The 19,882-nt window shown below is 42.8% G+C and overlaps 2 protein-coding genes across 2 annotated transcripts in view; one reads left to right on the top strand and one right to left on the bottom strand.

Moving 5' to 3' along the window:
• CYP4X1 (cytochrome P450 family 4 subfamily X member 1) overlaps positions 1-3,644 on the bottom strand; it is a 49,414-nt gene extending 45,770 nt beyond the window's left edge. The window contains exon 1 of the mRNA XM_086387068.1: positions 3,468-3,644. Coding sequence (XP_086243194.1) covers positions 3,468-3,644 — 177 coding nt within the window. The remainder of the gene's footprint in view (positions 1-3,467) is intronic.
• A 5,110-nt stretch (positions 3,645-8,754) lies between these two features.
• LOC147375280 (cytochrome P450 4A6-like) overlaps positions 8,755-19,882 on the top strand; it is a 29,450-nt gene continuing 18,322 nt past the window's right edge. Inside the window, exon 1 of the mRNA XM_086394042.1 lies at positions 8,755-8,781. Within this exon, the coding sequence (XP_086250168.1) occupies positions 8,755-8,781 (27 nt within the window). The remainder of the gene's footprint in view (positions 8,782-19,882) is intronic.

Raw genomic sequence — 19,882 nt, 5'->3', positions numbered from 1 at the left:
GAGGCCTTACAAATAGCTAAAAAAAGAAGAGACGTGGAACGCGAGGGAGAAAGGGAAAGGTATACCCAATTAAATGCAGATTTCCAAAGAACAGCATGGAGGGACAAGAAGGCCTTCTTCAGTGAACAGTGTATAAAACTAGCAAAAAACAACAGAAGGGGAAGACTAGACATCTATTCAGGGAAATTGGAGATATCAAGGGGACATTTTGCCCAAAGATGGGCACAATAAAGGACAGAGACGGTAGAGACCTTATAGACACTGAAGAGATCAAGAAGAAGTGGAAAGAATACACAGAAGAGCTGTATAAAAAAGATACAGATGGACTGGGTGACTATGATGGTATAGTCAGCCACCCAGAGCCAGACATTCTGGAGAGTAAATTACTAGTAGTAATTTACTAGTAGTAAATAAAGCTAGTAGATGTGATGGAATTTCAGCAGAACTATTCAAAATCCTAAAGGATGATGCCATTAAGGTGTTGCATTCAATATGTCAGCAAATCTGGAAGACCCAGCAGTGGCCACAGGACTGGAAAAGTTCAATCCTCATTCCAATTCCCAAGAAGGGTAGTACTAAAGAATGTGCTAACCATCAGACAATTACACTCATCTCCTATGCTAGTAAAGTCATGTTTAAAATCTTGTATGCTAGGCTTCAGCATTATGCAAACCAAGAACTTCCAGATGTCTGAGGTGGATTTAGAAAAGGAAGAGGAACCAGAGATCAAATTGCCAGCATTTGCTGGATCATAGAGAACACTAGGGAATTTCAAAAAAAAAAAAAAATCTACCTCTGTGTCATTGACTATGCCAAAACCTTTGACTGTGTGGATCATAATAAACTGTGGAAAGCTCTTAAAGAAATGGGAATACCAGACCATCTTACCTATTTCCTGAGAAACCTATATGCAGGTCAAGAAGCAACCTGTATGCAAAAGCAAACCTTGTATGAAACAACTGATTGGTTCAGGATTGAGAAAGGAATACAGCAGGGCTGTCTGCTGTCACCTGTTGGTTTAATCTACATGCTGAGCACATCATGAAAAATGTCAGGCTGGATGAGTTACGAGCTGGAATCAAGATAGGCAGGAGAAATATCAACAACTTCAGATATGCGGATGATACCACTCTAATGGTAGAAAGCGAAGAGGAACTAAAGAACCTCTTGATGAGTGTGAAGGATGAGAGTGAAAAAGAGCCAGCTTAAAACTAAATGTTAAAAAAAACTCCTAAGATCATGACATCTGGCCCCATTAACTCATGGCAAATAGAAGGGGAAAAGGTGGAAGTAGTGACAGATTTCCTCTTCTTGGGCTCTAAAATCACTGAGGATAGTGACTGCAGCCATGAAATCAGATGTTTGCATCTTGGCAAGAAAGCTATGACAAACCTAGACGGTGTGTTGAAAAGCAGAGACATTACTCTGCTGAGAAAGGTCCTTTTAGTCAAGGCTATGGTCTTCCCAGTGGTCATGTACAGTTGTGAGAGCTGGACTGTAAAGAAGACGGAGTGCCAAAGAATTGAAGCCTTTGAACTATGGTGCTGGAGAAGACTCCTAAGAGTCCCTTGGACAGCAAGGAGATCAAACCAGTCAATCTTAAGGGAAATCAACCCTGAATACTCATTGGAAGGATGTTGAAGCTGAAACTCTAGTATTTTGCTCATTTAATGTGAACAGCTGACTCATTGGAAAAGTCCCTGATGTTGTGAAAGATTGAGGGCAGGAGAAGATGGCGTCAGAGGGTGAGATGGCTGGATGGCATCACCAATGCAATGGACATGAACTTGGGCAAACTTTGGAGAGAGTGACGGACACAACAACTGGTGTGTTGCAGTCCATGGGGTTGCAAAGAGTCAGACACGACTGGGTAACTGAACAACAACAATGGATTATATGAAATCATATGTATGTAACTTCTGAAAATTGTAAAGCACTATAGAATTTAAAGAATCTTTCTTTCAGTAAAACTTTTTAAGTTAAAAAAAAAAGAACAAAAGACTTAAATAGACATTTCTCCAAGTAAGATATACAAATGGAAATAAGCACATGAAAAGATGTTCAGCGATGCATTAGGGATCATTGCTGCTGCTGCTGCTAAGTTGCTTCAGTCGTGTCTGACTCTGTGCGACCCCATAGACAGCAGCCTACCAGGCCCTGCCGTCCCTGGGATTCTCCAGGCAAGAACACTGGAGTGGGTTGCCATTTCCTCCTCCAATGCGATCATTAGGGAAATGCAAATCAAAATTATGAGATACTACCTCACATCCACTAGGATGGCTGCCATTCAAAAAAAGAACAGAAAATAACAAGTTTTGGCAAGAATGTTGAGAAACTGGAACTCCTGTGCACTTCTGGTGAAAATGTAAAATGGTATTGCCACTGTGGAAAACAGTACAGTGGTTCCTCAAAAAACTAAAAATAGAATTACCATATGATCCAGCAATTCCATTTCTGCACATTTACCCAAAAGAATTGAAAGCAAGGTCTCAAAAAGATATTTGTACACTCATGTTCACAACTGCTAAAACGTGGAAACAACCCAAGCATCCGCCAGCGAATGAATGGATAAAGAAAATGTGGTATATAAATACAATAGGATATTATTCAGCCTTAAAAAGGAAGGAAATTCTGACATATGCTATGATATGGATGATGTGATATGATTGGGAATTTGTGTGCCAATGCAGGGGACAACGGTTTGATCCCTGGTCTGGGAAGATTTCACTTGCTGCGGGGCAGCTAAACCCCGTGCCACAACTACTGAGCCCAGGCGCAGCAACTACGGAAGCCCCCAGGCCCTAGAGCTCTTGGTTTGTGACAAGAAAAGCCACCGCAATCAGAAGTCTGTGCAGGGTACAACTAGAGAGCAGCCCCTGCTCACTGCAAATAGAAAAAGCCTATGCACATCAGTGAAGACCCAGCACAGCCAAAAATAAAGAAATAATAAATTTAAAAAAATTTAAATAAAAAAACATGTTCTTTAGACTATTTTTTAGCAATGTATGTGGAAGGCTTTTAAAAACGCGTACATAAATCCAAGAGATGAGCGAAGCAATTTAGACAGACCTGAATTACACCACAGCTTTCTTTTTCCATATTGTCTCTTTACATATCCCCCCTCCAACTCCCACCGCACCTAAATATCCCTTCTAGTGGCATGCATTGGAGAAGGAAATGGCAACCCGCTCCAGTGTTCTTGCCTGGAGAATCCCAGGGAAGGTGGAGCCTGATGGGCTGCCGTCTATGGGGTCGCACAGAGTCGGACACGACTGAAGCGACTTAGTAGCAGCAGCAGCAGCAGTGGCTCTAGGGTGTTTCATGGAGTAATGTAAATGCGGGAGCCACAGGCTGGCAGGAGAGGTCGGTGCAGGACTGAGGGATGGGAGGAAAAGAAGGAAGCAGCCGCTTCTCTGCGCGATCGGATTTCCAGCATCCTCCTTCACCCCTCCCTCCGATGTGTCTACCTTGCTATGCCCGTACAGCCAGTGAGTGGGGGGCGAGGGGAAGAGGCGCAGGTCTCGGAGCAGCCTCTGCCTCTGCAGGTAGAGCTTGATGGCCTGCAGCAGCCCTAGGGCCAAGCAGAACACCAACGTCAGGTAAAAGGGCCTTGCCCAGTGCGTCTCAAGCCAGGAGGACTCCATCCAGGAGGACTCCATCCAGGAGGACTCCATCGCTTTGCGCTACGAGGACTGACTTACCGGCGGGGAGCTTTGTGTAGCCGCTCTTGCGGGAGGATCCACCCACTCACTCCAGGGCAAAGCCCGCCCACTGTTTCTCTGTGCCCTCCCGCAAGATCCCCGCTCCCTCACCCTGCTTCCCTCTCTGATCGCCAAGGGTGCTAAGGAAGAGCTGTGGGAGGGGAAGTTCCCGCTTAGGGGGAGGAAGCAGGCACGAGTTCCCGGATTTCTTGCCCTTTATCAATGGATGCAAACCTGCATTCAGGACGACTTCTCATGGAGTGTCATAGTTCATGTGTGACAGCTTTCAGTCACAGAAGATCTGAATTTTAGGTTTTGAAATAATGCCAAAGCTAACGTCGTTGGTTTTCCTCTTTGCCACAAAGCATTTATAAACTGCGCTGAAAAAGAGAACTTGTTCCCCACTGAAATGCTATCAAAACCCACAAGAGTCTGGGGGCTGGTAATGCGTGAGTAGGATTATTAACCTTATATAGGTACCCTGTCCAGTGGTGTGCTAGTAATGTCTTACAGCTGGTTCTCACTCTGATTACTGGTGCTTGCCAGTGTCCAGCAAGTCCTATTTCAAGTCTGCCAGCAGAGGACCCTGAACACTGAGTTGGGAAGAGATGCAAAGTTGCTACTACCATCATATAGTATTTCCACCACACAGATTCAGATGGGGCCAGTTACAGGATTTGTGGATCCAGGTGCAAGATGAAAATGTGGGGTTTCTTGTTAAAACTTTATTAAAAATTTCAAGATGATGACAGCAGAGCATTAAACCAAGCACACACCCTTTTGAGTGCAGGGCTTAGATCTCAGGCCCATGAAGCCAGCCCTGGATACAAGAGACATCAGTTCAGTTCAGTCGCGTCTGACTCTTTGTGACCCAATGGACTGCAGGACGCCAGGCTTCCCTGTCCATCACCAACTCCCAGAGCTTACTCAAACTCATGTCCATTGAGTCAGTGATGCCATCCAACCATGTCATCCTCTGTTGTCCCCTTCTCCTCCTGCCTTCAATCATTCCCAGCCTCAGGGTCTTTTCAAATGAGTCAACTCTTCGCATGAGGTGGCCAAAGGATTGGAGTTTCAGCTTCAGCATCAGTCCTTCCAAAGAACACCCAGGACTGATCTCCTTTAGGATGGACTGGTTGGATCTCCTTGCAGTCCAAGGGACTCTCAGGAGTCTTCTCCAACACCACAGTTCAAAAGCATCAATTCTTCGGTGCTCAGCTTTCTTTTTAGTCCAACTCTCACATCCATACATGACCACTGGAAAAACCATAGCTTTGACTAGACAGACCTTTGTTGGCAAAGTAATGTCTTTGCTTTATACTATGCTGTCTAGGTTGGTCATAACTTTTCTTCCAAGGAACAAGCATCTTTTAATTTCATGGCTGCAGTGATTTTGGAGCCCCCCAAAACAGTCTGTCACTGTTTCCATTGTTTCCCCATCTATTTGCCATGAAGTGATAGTACCAGATGCCATGATCTTAGTTTTCTGAATGTTGAGCTTTAAGCCAACTTTTTGACTCTCTTTTTTCACTTTCAAGAGACATAATTATTAATAATCTCAAAAGCATAGACAATAGTATAGTAAAATTTTAAAAGTATGCATTTTAAATACATATTAATCATCAGATATGGGCTTCATTGGTGGTTCAAAATCCACCTGCCAATGTAGGAGAGGCAGGTTTGATCCCTGGGTTGGGAAGATGCCCTGGAGAAGGAAACGGCAATCCTCTCCAGTATTCTTGCTTGGGAAATGCCATGGATAGAAGTGCCTGGTGGGCTACAATCCATGGGGTTGCAAAGAGTCAAACACAACTGGGCGACTAACACAATGACAACAGCAAAACCATCAGGTGGTGAACTTGGATTCAAGAGGCCTAATTTCTCAAGCTGCTGTTCCTCACATCTAGCCTTCTTTTATACATACATTTATTTATGTTTAGCATAATAATGAATAAATAAACATTCATTTATTTATGCTAAAACATAAATAAATGTAAGGTGTTGGATTCACAGCCCAGAATAATAAACCCAGTCTCTGCTACAACTCCCTACTCCCCTCTCCTCAGTACCGCCCACTCCTCAGGCTCCCACCCGTCTCTGGAGCCAGGTTTTACTTGGCAAGGTAAGGGTTAGGACAGACTCCAGTGAAGGCAATTTCACCTGGACCGAGTGCCGGCCCCTCAGATCCATTGTGCACCACACATGAAGTGTTTCAGTTGCCTCTTCTCAGACCTTACCACCTCCCGCCTATCTCTGTCTCTCAACTAGAGACTGCTATTTAACAGTGTATCAGAATCTTCTGGTTTACAGTCTCTCCTGGGAGATTCATGGCATTTTTATTTTTCCGATTCTTTCTCTGTGTCCTGCTCTTTCCCTAGATCATGGTAAGTGTACGGTGGCCTTCATAAGACTGCATCACAGTGGTCTGGCTGAAGACCTCAGATTCACACCTAGGTCCTGGGTGGTCTCAGCTTTGTGAGATCTAGTCTGGTCCTTGGGTTGGTGAACTTCTAGTTAGTTCTCTCAGCAGGGTCAGCGCCTGAGGACACCTTAGCTGACCCAGTCCCACCCAGGCTCTTGCTGGAAGTGTTAGCTCTCTGAGACCTGGCCAGCCTATTTTCTGCATTCCATGTCCTTCCTTGCAGAACAAAGGAACTTTGGGCTTTTTACCAATATACCCTAAGAGGCATGAGGGTGCTAGCTCAGGCCTTCTTTCTCCTTCACTGCCATTTTCATTCTGCTTCCTCCCAAAAAGGAACTCTTGTGCTATCAACTTTTCTGTCATCTATCCAAAACTTGCCTTCCCTTGATTTTAGCCTAGATGGGAGAAATCAGTTACTCTCCTGACCACTGGCTTCCTGATCTCTGCTCATTCTTTCCCCAGCCCAGTAGGTTGGAAGAGGTGGCTTCTCCACAACCTCCATTTCATGTAGGAACATCTTTCCTTATGATATTGCCTGTGTTCTGTCTACCTCCAATTGAGAGTGAAGATCTACCATTCACTCCAAAAGTGGGGAAATAGAGAAATTTAGAAATTTATTCTGGCTAAAGACTGGCTTTCCATACTTACTGCCACTCAAAAATCCCATTTGGGGGGAGTAGTCCCTTCCTTCTCTTGGCATTCTTATGCAAATAGCCACTGAATTAAATTTCCTCAGCTGCACTACACGGGACAGAGGTCATTGAAAAAGCCCCAGCAACACAGATAATGATGCTTGGCAGGTCCAAGTAAGTAAGGACTTCAGGCTTTACCTAGGACATAAGAGTCCACTGAAGGGATTTAAGATGGAAAGTTACATGGATTAGGTAGTAGAGCTCTCTGATGACTGTTTGGATGAAAATAGGTAAATATTTATTGTGTGCTTACTAAGTGCCAGGTACTATTCTAAAGTGATTTAGAAGTAGTAGCTTATTTAATTATCAAATTAAAAATTTGAGATTGGTATTAGCATTTTACATATCCTCATTTTATGTATACAGAAACTGGGACACAGACAGATTATGCAATTTGCCCAAGGACACTAGAGGGTAAGGAGGCAATCTCAAGAATTCAGGTCTCAGGATCTTAACATTTATGGGGGCAAATTATATGTGTATATGAAGGATATGGGTTTCCCAGGTGGCTCAGTGGTAAAGAATCCTCCTGCCAATGCAAGAGACACAAGAGATGCAGGTTCAATCCCTGGGTCAAGAAGATGCTCTGGAGAAGGAAATGGCAACCCACTCCAATGCCCTTGCCTGGTAAGTCCCATGGACAGGAGCCTGGTGGGCTCTAGTCCATGAGGCTGTGAGAGTTGGACACAACTTAGGGGCTAAACCACTAAAATAGAGGGATATAGGACCTGAACTAGGAGAATGGTTCAAATGCTATTGTTGTGTTCAGGTAAGATGTGAAAATGGCCTGAACTGCCAGTATCATGGGACAGAGAGGCAGAATGAGTAGGAGAAATACTGATGTATTTTTTATGGGAATTGGTAACTGACTGGATGTGGGCACAGTAGGGAAGAAATCTAGGATGATCCTTATGTTTCTGTTCTTGAGATAGACAAAGCAAGAAGAATTAATATTCCGTAACATCCCTCTTCCCGGACACCCCCCAATCCTTGCCCCGTGTGTCTTGTGCTCTTCTCAAACTCATCTTCAAGATTCACTGCCTCTATAAATGCTTCTCTAACCAGCCCCAGCCCATGGGAATCTATCCTGTGAATAATCAACACATTCAATTTTATTTTTATTTATTTTTTTATTTGTCTTCATTGCTGCATGCAGACTTTCTCTAGTTGCAGTGAGCGAGGTCTACTCTTCAGGCTTTTCATAGGCTTTTCATTGCAGTGGCTTGTTGTGGAGGACAGGCTCTAGGTACATGGGCTTCAGTAGTTGTAGCACATGGGCTCAGTAGTTGTGTCTCTCAGGCTCTAGAGTGTGGGCTCAGTAGTTGTGGCGCACAACCCCACAGCTCCACACCATGTGGAATCTTCCTGGACCAGAGATTGAACCCATGTCCCCTTCATTGGCAAGTGGATTCCCATCCACTGTACCACCAGGGACGTCCCAACACATTTTTATAGCTCTCATTTGACACTTTGCTCATGCTTTCATTTATTATTCATATCACAATCACCAATCTTATGCAGCCTCATTATGTATGTCTCATTATGTACCTCTTTATATATGCAACTTGCTTTCCTAATTAGGTTTTGAAACTCTATAGTGGTTCAAATATTGTTTTTTTCATCTCTTGGATTCTCTTAGAGCCCGACTTTGGGCTAGACACACAGTAGATGTTTTCAAAATAGTTCTTTAATTCACTTGAACTAAGGAGACATGTGGGGGGAGGGGGAGATTTAGGAAAGAGCAAAATGAGGAATATAGAATAATGATCTCCAAAACAAATGGAAGACAAAGAACTGGAGACTTCCCAGGTCAAATAGTTTGTATACTAAGAGAACAAGCATAACATAGGGAGTAGGGAAGGGAGTTAAGAAGAGGAAGAATAAATTAAAATGACGGTTATTTTCATGACAGGGAGCCTGGCGCTTGTTCCTAACGGACATGGCGTTGCAAAGTGCTAAAAGAGGGGTAATAAGAGAAAAAATAGGTCCAGGGGATGAATGGGGCATTGAATAGAATGAATGAGCTGGTGGGATGTGGCTCAGAAACTTCGTAGATGGATATTTTCATGAAAATATTGAGGCTGGGTAGAAATCACTGCGTTCTGCTCTTAATTTAACACAGAAGTTATAGTTTTTGAAGGGGTGCTACTGGGAAGAAATGTGAGACGTGTGAGAGGTGAGAAACAGGGAGGGAGTGGCTAGACTAGATTTCTGATGCCAAATAACCTCAATTTTCTTAAAGGAGTCTGAGGCATTGTTTGCCCTGGCAAGGACAGGGAGGATTGAGTGCCTGAGCAGAGTGGTGATTTGGAACAGCCACCATGGTTAATGTGAGGACATAGGCACATAAGATGTGAAAAGACAGGAACCAGTGGAATTTACATAGCAAGTTCCATGTAGAGGGCCAAGGACACAGAGTTCCATTACTTCCTTCCACAAGAGCCTGGAGGTAAGAGAATGGAAATGTTCAGGTTGGAAACATAGACCCGTTCCCCACAGGCATTGTTGCCTCCTGTACACCAGCCAATGCTGAGCGATGCCAGGATACAAAGATGGATCAAGGGGAGGCCTTGCCCTGGCAAAGTTCACAATCTGGTGGTGGGGGGGACAGATTGATAAGCAAAGAGATATAGTACAGTGGGTAAATGCCACAATTGGAAGGATCCATATGGATTGTCTACACCTTGTCCTGTTTTTGGAATAAGGAAATTAAATCCAAAAAAGGGGAAGGGGCTTGCCCTCAGCCCCTTATCACCAGACTGAGAATTTTAAGGTCCTTTCTCCTTTTCTTTTTGTCTCCTGTGTGACACAGCAGTTGCACTGGTCTCCCCAGTCCCTTTGAATGATACAACCAGTGAACTGGGGAGACCTTTCAGCCCAGTTCAGTTCAGTTGGTCAGTCGTGTCCAACTCTGCAACCCCATGAACCACAGCATGCCAGGCCTCCTTGTCCACCATCAACTCCTGGAGTCCACCCAAACCCATGTCCATTGTGTCGGTGATGCCATCCAACCATCTCATCCTCCATCGTCCCCTTCTCCTCCTGCCCTCAATCTTTCCCAGCAGCAGGGTCTTTTCAAATGAGTCAGCTCTTCGCATCAGGTGGCCAAAGTATTGGAGTTTCAGCTTCAACAACAGTCCTTCCAATGAACACCCAGGACTGATCCTGGTTGGATCTCCTTGCAGTCCAAGGGACTCTCAAGAGTCTTCTCCAACACCACAGTTCAAAAGCATCAATTCTTCGGTGCTCAGCTTTCTTTATAGTCCAACTTTCACATCCATACATGACCACTGGAAAAACCATAACCTTGACTAGACAGACCTTTGTTGACAAAGTAATGTCTCTGCTTTTTAATATGCTGTCTAGGTTGGTCATAACTTTCCTTCCAAGGAGTAAGTGTCTTTTAATTTCATGGCTGCAATCACCATCTGCAGTGATTTTGAAGCCCAGAAAAATAAAGTCAGCCACTGTCTCCACTGTTTTCCCATCTATTTGCCATGAAGTGGTGGGACCAGATGCCATGATCTTAGTTTTCTGAATGTTGAGCTTTAAGCCAACTTTTTCACTCTCCTCTTTCACTTTCATCAAGAGGCTCTCTAGTTCTTCTTCACTTTCTGCCATAAGGGGAGACCTTTGAATATGTCTAATCATGTTACTCTGTTACTGTGACTAATACCAATATTTCAAAAACTGGGTAAGAAGTGTGAGGCTCCAGAGGAGGAAAAGGAGCCACAGAGAAGTATGAGGGAAATTAGGAGCACTCTCCACAAGGAGAGAGTTTCACAACACAAGAAATGAAAGATGGATGCTGGGCACATGAGACAATGAGGACCAAACATAAAATGTGGGTCTTGGGATTAGCATCATGGAAGTCAGTATTAACTGTAAGAAGAGATATTGAAATTATAGAAGCCAAAATAATGTGGGTCGAGAAGTGAATATGATGGCAATTCATTGAGACAGGGGAGAAAGCATTAACCACCCTGAAAAGTCTGGCTCTGAGAGGGAAAAAATTAAGATGTTACCCATGAGTAGGGGTGGGGGGCTTCCCAGGTGATTCAGTGGTAAAGAATCTGCCTGCAATGCAGGAGACACCAGAGACATGGGTTCGATCCCTGGATTGGGAAGATCCCCTGGAGGAGGAAATGGTAACCCACTCCTGTATACCAGCCAGTGCTGAGCGATGCCAGGATACAAAGATGGATCAAGGTGAGGCCTTGCCCTGGCAGAGCTCACAATCTGGAGGTTGGGGGGGACAGAGAATCCCATGGGAAGAGGAGTCTGGCGGGTTACAGTCCATAGTGTGACAAAGAGTAAGACATGACTGAGCACACACTCAGCCACATGGGGATTTGAGACAGGAAGTTAAGGTCTCCCCACTACCCCGGTTCCTAGAAGAGAGAGGGGTTGGGATCCTTGGTGCAATCAGTAGCCTTGAACTAGAAAGAAGGAAAGGTTAGGGTAGATGCAAAGTTTCACATTTTGTGTTATTTCAAACCGCAACAGAGAGCAGCACAAAATGTAAATCTCATAAAAATCCCATATCAGATCCCCAGATCTCCAGATCATGGATAGTTTTGAATTATATCCATATCACTAAATTTTACAATTTAAAGATCCAGTCTCTATCTCCTTTAAAAAAAAAACATAAATGTTGACATAATTTCAAAACTATTTTAAATTCAAAATACTTGAATTTCAGAGTATATTGAAGTCATCTGATCAAAAATATACTTGCATAATATACTTAGCAAGTACACTTGCATAAATAAGCTGCTGCTGTCAACAGTAAGTTAAACAAATGCCTTCAGCAATCCTTCATATTTGTTTAAACTGGGTACACTTCAAAAATATTAATTTTATTTGTGCAATTATATGAGTAACATAACTATAGGGCATAACAGCCTATGCCAGGATAGACTCTCACCTGGAATAATAATAATATAAAATAATATTGAACTATACTTCTTGCCAGATATTTTATATGCACTCTCCATTCTCCCAAGCAGGTCTGACTTACCATCCCTACTTTCAGTTCAGTTCAGTTCAGTTCAGTCGCTCAGTCGTGGCCGACTTTTTGCGACCCCATGCACAGCACGCCAGGCCTCCCTGTCCATCACCAACTCCCAGACTTCATTCAGACTCACGTCTATTGAGTCAGTGATGCCATCCAGCCATCTCATCCTCTGTCGTCCCCTTCTCCTCCTGCCCCCAATCCCTCCCAGCATCAGAGTCTTTTCCAATGAGTCAATTCTTCACATGAGGTGGCCAAAGTACTGGAGTTTCAGCTTTAGCATCATTCCTTCCAAAGAAATCCCAGGGCTGATCTTCAGAATGGACTGGTTGGATCTCCTTGAAGTCCAAGGGACTCTCAAGAGTCTTCTCCAACACCACAGTTCAAAAGCATCAATTCTTCGGTGCTCAGCTTTCTTCACAGTCCAACTCTCACATCCATACATGACCACTGGAAAAACCATAGCATTGACTAGACGGACTTTTGTTGGCAAAGTAATGTCTCTGCTTTTCAATATGCTATCTAGGTTGGTCATAACTTTCCTTCCAAGGAGTAACCGTCTTTTAATTTCATGGCTGCAATCACCATCTGCAGTGATTTTGGAGCCCCCAAAAATAAAGTCTGACACTGTTTCCACTGTTTCCCCATCTATTTCCCATGAAGTAATGGGACTGGATGCCATGATCTTCGTTTTCTGAATGTTGAGCTTTAAGCCAACTTTTTGACTCTCCTCTTTCACTTTCATCAACAGGCTTTTTAATTCCTCTTCACTTTCTGCCATAGGGGTGGTGTCATCTGCATATCTGAGGTTCTTGATATTTCTCCTGGCAATCTTGATTCCAGCTTGTGCTTCTTCCAGCCCACCATTTCTCATGATGTACTCTGCATATAAGTTAAATAAGCAGGGTGACAATATACAGCCTTGACGTACTCCTTTTCCTATTTGGAACCAGTCTGTTGTTCCATGTCCAGTTCTAACTGTTGCTTCCTGACGTGCATATAGGTTTCTCAAGAGACAGGTCAGGTGGTCTGGTATTCCCATCTCTTTCAGAATTTTCCACAGTTTATTGTGATCCACACAGTCAAAAGCTTTGGCATAGTCAATAAAGAGAGCTTATTTTTCTATAAGTAAATATCATATAACTTTATTCATAAAATGGTATCCATTTTGATAAACAAAACCACTATATAAGCAAATATAGAATCTTAAAACTTTAAGGAAAAACTTGATGAAGGCTGAAGATTTTGTTTTTACAAGAAAATTTAAAATTTTTAATAAGCTTAAAATATTCTACCTTGTAATCTGACATTAGCAAAATTATAAACATGTTACTGCTTCCATTTTTCAATTGCTTTAGTTTCCATGGTTAATAGCAGTAGCTCTATTAATCATGGCTATCCCATTGTGTTACTTAAATGGCTTTTAATTTTTAAGATGGAGAAAGACATTCTACTGTAGAGACAAAGATAGAAATTGTCAAAATAAAATTAATTAAGAACCTATTCTGTAAAACTTGCACATGTATTGTATTAATGATAACGATCTCAGCAGATCTGCAGAAATATTTTTTTCCAATTTCATTTTTAATGGTTTTATTCAAAGCCTTCATTATATTGGCAAAACTTGTGATGGGTCACTTGATTTTTTTTTTTTTACAATCTTTATATTTTTTACAATAGATTTTCCTCCACTTGAAATAATTGGGTTGGAGGAAGAAATGTAAGTATGTTAGCATCAGTAGGTTAGTTCTTGAAATATTAAAATTGCTGAGCAATCATTGCATCAATTGTGTAACAAAAATGATGCTTTATAATCCTGTTGCCTAACACTCTGCTCAGAGTTAGAAACATGGCATCTGGCTCTCACACAGTGGAAAACAAAGCAAGAGAAGAAATCAGCCTGCCTGCCTTGCATTAAACCTTCCCCAGGACAAGAAATAACCGAGGCAGCAAATGGGAGCAGGAAAAAGGGATAGGAGGATTCACGTCTCCAAAAATTACCCTGCTTTGTGTCGGTGTATTTACAGATCAAATTCTGACCCACTTGCTGCAAAGCACTGTTCTATGGATGAAACATAACTCCTGGACTCACATGGTACTTAAACCAGTAGCAACTTCTCTAAGCCTCAGTTTCCCCAACTGTAAAACATGGCAGTGATGATAGCACCTACCACTGTCAGTTACTGTAAGAATTAAACGCACAGCATGGAGCACTGCACTGGAGCAGTGGGTTACACATGTGTTTTTAAATACTATGACTATCAGAGAAACCAGGGCTCTAGCTAGGGAGTGTTGGGGGCCAGCGTGAGGCACTCCACCTGTGGCAAAGGTCATGAGGAAGGAGGCTCAACATACGAAAAGGTGGGATCGAGCCTCAGGAGTCCCCCTGGAAATCCTTGAGCATCTACCCCCATAACCAGAGCCTGCCTACTTCACTACTTTGTGCTCTCACCTACACCTCTGACTTTACGGGGGGCTGTCCCCCACCACCTCTTTCGGAGAAGGAGTTAACTTAGAGCTCCAGTTAATAATAATTCCTGGGCATGATAGGAGTGTTTCAACCTACAAACTCCTCTGAAGTTTCTCTAGCCTGCCTGACAGGCTTGTCCGGCCACATGTGATTGCTCACAGCCTCCCAACCGTGAGAGGCACAAGATGCTTTAAACCTTCTAAAAACAGGTTCTTTAGAAAAGTTAGAAAACCATTAGTATAAGTATAGTGGGCTGATTAGAAATTGTGCTGGTGAAGGGTTTTTCATTTGTTGAGCCAATGTTTGTTGCTAAGTCTCCACATCCCCTGCCCTTATACACATTAATGAATATATAGAAGAAATAAGTATTAACTTTTGATATAAATCACATTAGACCTTAGGCCAAGTAAATTCTTTCCTTAACTAAAACCCACTACACCCTCACCCTATAGGAATGTAACTTTATTTGGGTGGCGTCTGTTTTAAGAATAATCACCCCTGGAGAAATAAGTGTTGACTGACCGCTGTCACAAGGAGAGGGTCATAAATTGTCAGCAGGCCCCCCTGGCCAGAAGATGATGTAACACCCCTAAGACCTCTGTATACATTTGTATGAAGCACCTGACTTTAATAAAAGTCAGGACTGCTGTCCCCGCATGACTTTTGTATAACATTTCAGTGTATAAAAACAGACCCTGGAAAATAAAGAATTGGGATCAGTTCCTCAAAAGACTGGTCTCCCCATGTCTCTCTCTCTCTCAAATTCTGGCTGATTCTCCATCTGGAGCACGGAACCTGCCATGCTTACTAATTATGCCTGGGCTTCTAAGATCCGACCGGGGAGGCCTCAGTGTCTCCTCTCCTTTGGGAGAATGGAAGGATGCCTGAGGCCTATGTAAGTGGTGCAAGCTTCTTGTCTTGAAGTTTTATTGGTTTCCCACGTAAACCAAGCTATTCAGCCTCTTTTCTCCACTGAATTTTCCTACTGAGCTATCCTCATTCTATTACTCTTTATATCTCTAATTAATATCTAATTGAAGCTATTGTATCCTGATCCTCACCTATGCCGTCCTCACTTCGAACTCCCTGGATCAGCCGGGGCAGGACCCCGGCAGAGACCTAAGGAAGTGAAGGAAGGAGTATGTCATTCAGCCATTAAACACACGTATGTTAAACAAATAATATGTATACTAAACAAACATATCCCATCAATAAATAAATATGAAGGCAGATTCTTTACCACTAAGCCACCTGGGAAGCCCTTTTAGTTGACACTGCCTCACATTTCAACCACTGGGCCTCAAAGCACTACACCAGGGAAAGCTATTAGAACCAGCCACAAACCAAGGCAAAAATCATTCCTTCCCTTAAAAAAATCCTAGGGCCTCATGTTGAATGTAGTGCCTAGTCTAGAACATCCCTTTGCATAAGGTAGTTTAATTTTAATGGACTCACTGTCATCCGCTGCCACTGAGATTGCCAGGATCATGTTGATCCTCCCAAATCTCCCTCGCTTGCCATTATGCAGCCAAGGAAGGAGTGTTTGTCACTTCTGTACCTGTCTGTGTAAACAACTTTGACTCAGAGACACAGTTCTTGTCAAATCCCATAAAAGAAAGGACCCACAAACACCTACCTCACAGATATAGAGAAGAAACTAGCTGTTAGCAGTGGGGAGAGTGGAGTGGTGGAGGACAAGATTGGGGTAGAAGTTTAAGAGGTACAAACTGCTATGAATAAAATAAACTACAAGGAATGTAGCCAATATTTTATAACAAATATAAATGGAGTATAGTCTTTCAGTTCAGTTCAGTCACTCAGTCGTGTCCGACTCTTTTCGACCCCATGAATCGCAGCACGCCGGGCCTCCCTGTCTATCACCAACTTCCGGGGTTCATCGAGACTCACATCCATCGAGTCAGTGATGCCATCCAGTCATCTCATCCTCTTTCATCCCCTTCTCCTCCTGCCCCTAATCCCTCCCAGCATCAGAGTCTTTTCCAGTGAGTCAACTCTTCGCATGAGGTGGCCAAAGTACTGGAGTTTCAGCTTTAGCATCATTCCTTCCAAAGAACACCCAGGACTGATCTCCTTCAGAATGGACTGGTTGGATCTCCTTGAAGTCCAAGGGACTCTCAAGAGTCTTCTCCAACACCACAGTTCAGAAGCATCAGTTCTTCGGCGCTCAGTTTTCTTCACAGTCCAACTCTCACATCCATACATGACCACTGGAAAAACCATAGCCTTGACTAGACGGACCTTTGTTGGCAAAGTAATGTCTCTGCTTTTGAATACGTTATCTAGGTTGGTCATAACTTTCCTTCCAAGGAGTAACCGTCTTTTAATTTCATGGCTGCAATCACCATCTGCAGTGATTTTGGAGCCCAAAAGAATAAAGTTTGACACTGTTTCCACTGTTTCCCCATCTATTTCCCATGAAGGGATGGGACCAGATGCCATGATCTTCGTTTTCTGAATGTTGAGCTTTAAGCCAACTTTTTCACTCTCCTCTTTCACTTTCATCAAGAGGCTTTTTAGTTCCTCTTCACTTTCTGCCATAAGGGTGGTGTCATCTGCATATCTGAGGTTATTGATATTTCTCCCGACAATCTTGATTCCAGCTTGTGCTTCTTCCAGCCCAGCATTTCTCATGATGTACTCTGCATATTGTCAATTACTATGTTGTACATCTGAAACATGTAATATTGTGGATCAACTGTACCTCAGTAAAAATTAATTAATTAAATAAAAGAAAAGCCAAGATGAGAGGTGGAGAGAAAGTGGCCTACTTGGAATCTCTAACTCCAGGCCTATGGCATCTCATGTCTTGGTTATATTAATCAGTAAAGTCTCAAGTTAGGTTTCTACTACTTTTCACTAAAACATAAACAAACAACAACAATAAAACTCCCAATTAGTGTATCAGATTCTCACTAAAAATGGCACTTTGTAGTTTTATGTACTAGTTCTGAGGATAAGAACATGGGCATACTTGGAGGGGTAGTTATTCTGCCTATCACAGAAAATAATCCAAAAGTTAACTAGGGGCTTTGTCCAAGGGACTAAGCAGGTTTTTGAAACTGAGATATTTGGCAAACACACTCATGAAATATAATACAACATGTTGCTTAAGACTTCTGGCACAATATTCAGAACAAACCAGTTTTGAATATTGGGTCACTATTTGCTATCTCTGTTGCCTTGAGCAAGTTATTTTACTGCTTTGGAGACTATCATAAAATGGGCATTTTTCCAGTATTTATTTATAGGGCTTGCCGCAAAAGCCCTGGTTCACCTTGAAGATCCCCCTGCAGAATCAAGGCACTCATTCCTCTAGTTCCTTGGTGTGTTGGCTGCTAAGGGATCAAAGATGCATCCTTTTTATGGCTGAGTAATATTTCATTGTGTATACGTATCACAACTTCTTTGTCCATTTATCTGTTGATGGACACCTAGGTTGTTTCCATGTCCTGGCTATTATTGTAAGTAGTGTGGCAATGAACATTGCGGTACTTGTGTTTGTTTGAATTATGTTTTCTCAGGGTATACACCCAATAGCAGGATTGCTGGTTCATGTGGTAATTTTAGTCCTAGTTTTTAAAGGAATCTTCATACTGTCAGTTGAACTGAGGTGAGTGAACCTAGAGCCTGTTAAACAGAATGAAGTAAGTCAAAAGGAGAAAAAAAACAAATATATTAACACAGATATATGGAATCTAGAAAAAAGATACTAATGAATCTATCTGCAGGGCAGAATAGAGACATGGATGTAACAGAATGGACTCATGGACACAGCGAGGGAAAAAGAGCCTGAAATGAATTGAGAGAGTAGCATTGAAACATATACATTACCATGTGTAAAATAATAGCCAGTGGGAAGTTTCCGTATAACTCAGGGAGCCCAGCCTGGAACTCTGTGATGACTTAGAGGGGTGGGACTAGGGGTAGGTCGGATGGAGGTTCAAGAGGGAGGGGATACATGTATACTTATGGCTGAATTACATTGTTGTACATAAGAAACCAACACAACATTGTAAAGCAGTTATTTCAATTAAAAATAAATTTTAGAAAAGATGCATCATTTTCTAGTGATTGCCCTGCAGTAGCCAAAGAACAGAAAGGACTGTGGATCAGCTCTAGGACTTAATTCTAAGAAGAGCAAACTTCAGAGGAGATTAAACTTTCAACTTCAACAGGATTGCCACAACAAAGTCAGGGTAGCAATTGGGAAGAATGGAACCCTAATACATGAGATAGAACATCTGAGTCAACACACTTAACAATCTGAGTCCCCAACCTCCCTTGAATGATTCCAGCCATTTGAAAATCAATTCTTGTCATACTACTGTGTCCAAGTGGAGATAGGGTACCTAATCATGGAGCATGAGTGACCTTGTAGTCACAAACATTTGTTTGAGTCTGTTTTGTCAGACCTATTAAGTCATAAGTTTGGACAGGCTCAGCAGCAATAGATCACAAGATGGAAGTGGTACACCCAGGATCAGGTGCAACTAGGACCAGAGAAAACAAATAAGTTATATGAGCTTTATTTTATGCATGAGCTAAGTCAATGGACATGAGTTTGGGCAAACTCCAGAAGATGGTAAAGGACAGGGAAGCCTGGTATGCTGCAGTCCATGGGGTTGCAAAAAGTTGGACACAAATGAGTGACTGAATATCATCACCAAGTGGCTCAAACCTTCATGTTGTCAGACCTCCCTGGTGTTCTGGTGGTAAGGCCAATGCAAGGGACATGGGTTTGATCCCTGGTGCAGGAGGATTCCACATGCCATGGGACAAATCAATCCCATCTGTCACAACTGCTGAGCCCACACTACAGCATGTGCTCCACAACAAGAGAAGCCACCACAGTTTGAAGCTTGAGCACCGCAGGTAGAGAGTAACCCCTGCTCACCACAACTAGAGAAAGTCTGTGTGCAACGAAGACCCAGCATGGTCAAATGAGTAAACAAGAAATGAAAGAAAAAGACCTTCACGTTGTCCACCTATGTCACCTAGGAAACCTTCCATCAGTTCATACCAAGGGCTGCAGGTCTGGTCCTTTATGACTCACTGAAGGAAGAGAAAAAAGGCTGAGTGTGGAGCACATATGGATTGGTTCAATCTGTGAGTGCTAATTGATAATGGACTGCTGCTGCTCTCCAGCCCCTTTCAGGAGCAAGTTCTGAAGTGCAGTAGTGAGAAGAAATCTTTCCAATGGACAGAGATTTAGGAAGTGCATCTGATCATCCTTTTGATGAGAAATAGGATAAAAGTTTATAGAGTCATGAACAGTGGCGAATGGCTTAGTGGTTTGACTGGGACCTAGAAGGACAAAGATTAGAAAATAGGAGACAAGAAAGTCTGGGAAACAGACATGTGGATGGAAAAGTGGCAGTGGGCATGAGGTGTGAAGACCTTTGTATTGCACCCTAATATCCACCCAAGAGTTTCTATCACAAATGAGGCATGGGAAAACTGGTAGACAAAGTGACTCAATCAGTTGACATCAGCCAGCCTCCTGCATCATGTGTTCTAGTACTGGCACAAAGGGTACATGAGCAGGGTAGCCATAGTAACAGG

This window comes from Bos grunniens, chromosome 3, assembly GCF_055505025.1.
Source record: "Bos grunniens cultivar Pamir isolate PY7600 chromosome 3, Bosgru_T2T1.0, whole genome shotgun sequence".
In the NCBI taxonomy this organism is placed as follows: Eukaryota; Metazoa; Chordata; class Mammalia; order Artiodactyla; family Bovidae; genus Bos; species Bos grunniens.
Note: the sequence above shows the minus strand (reverse complement) of the source record. Positions and strands in the feature narration are given on the sequence as shown.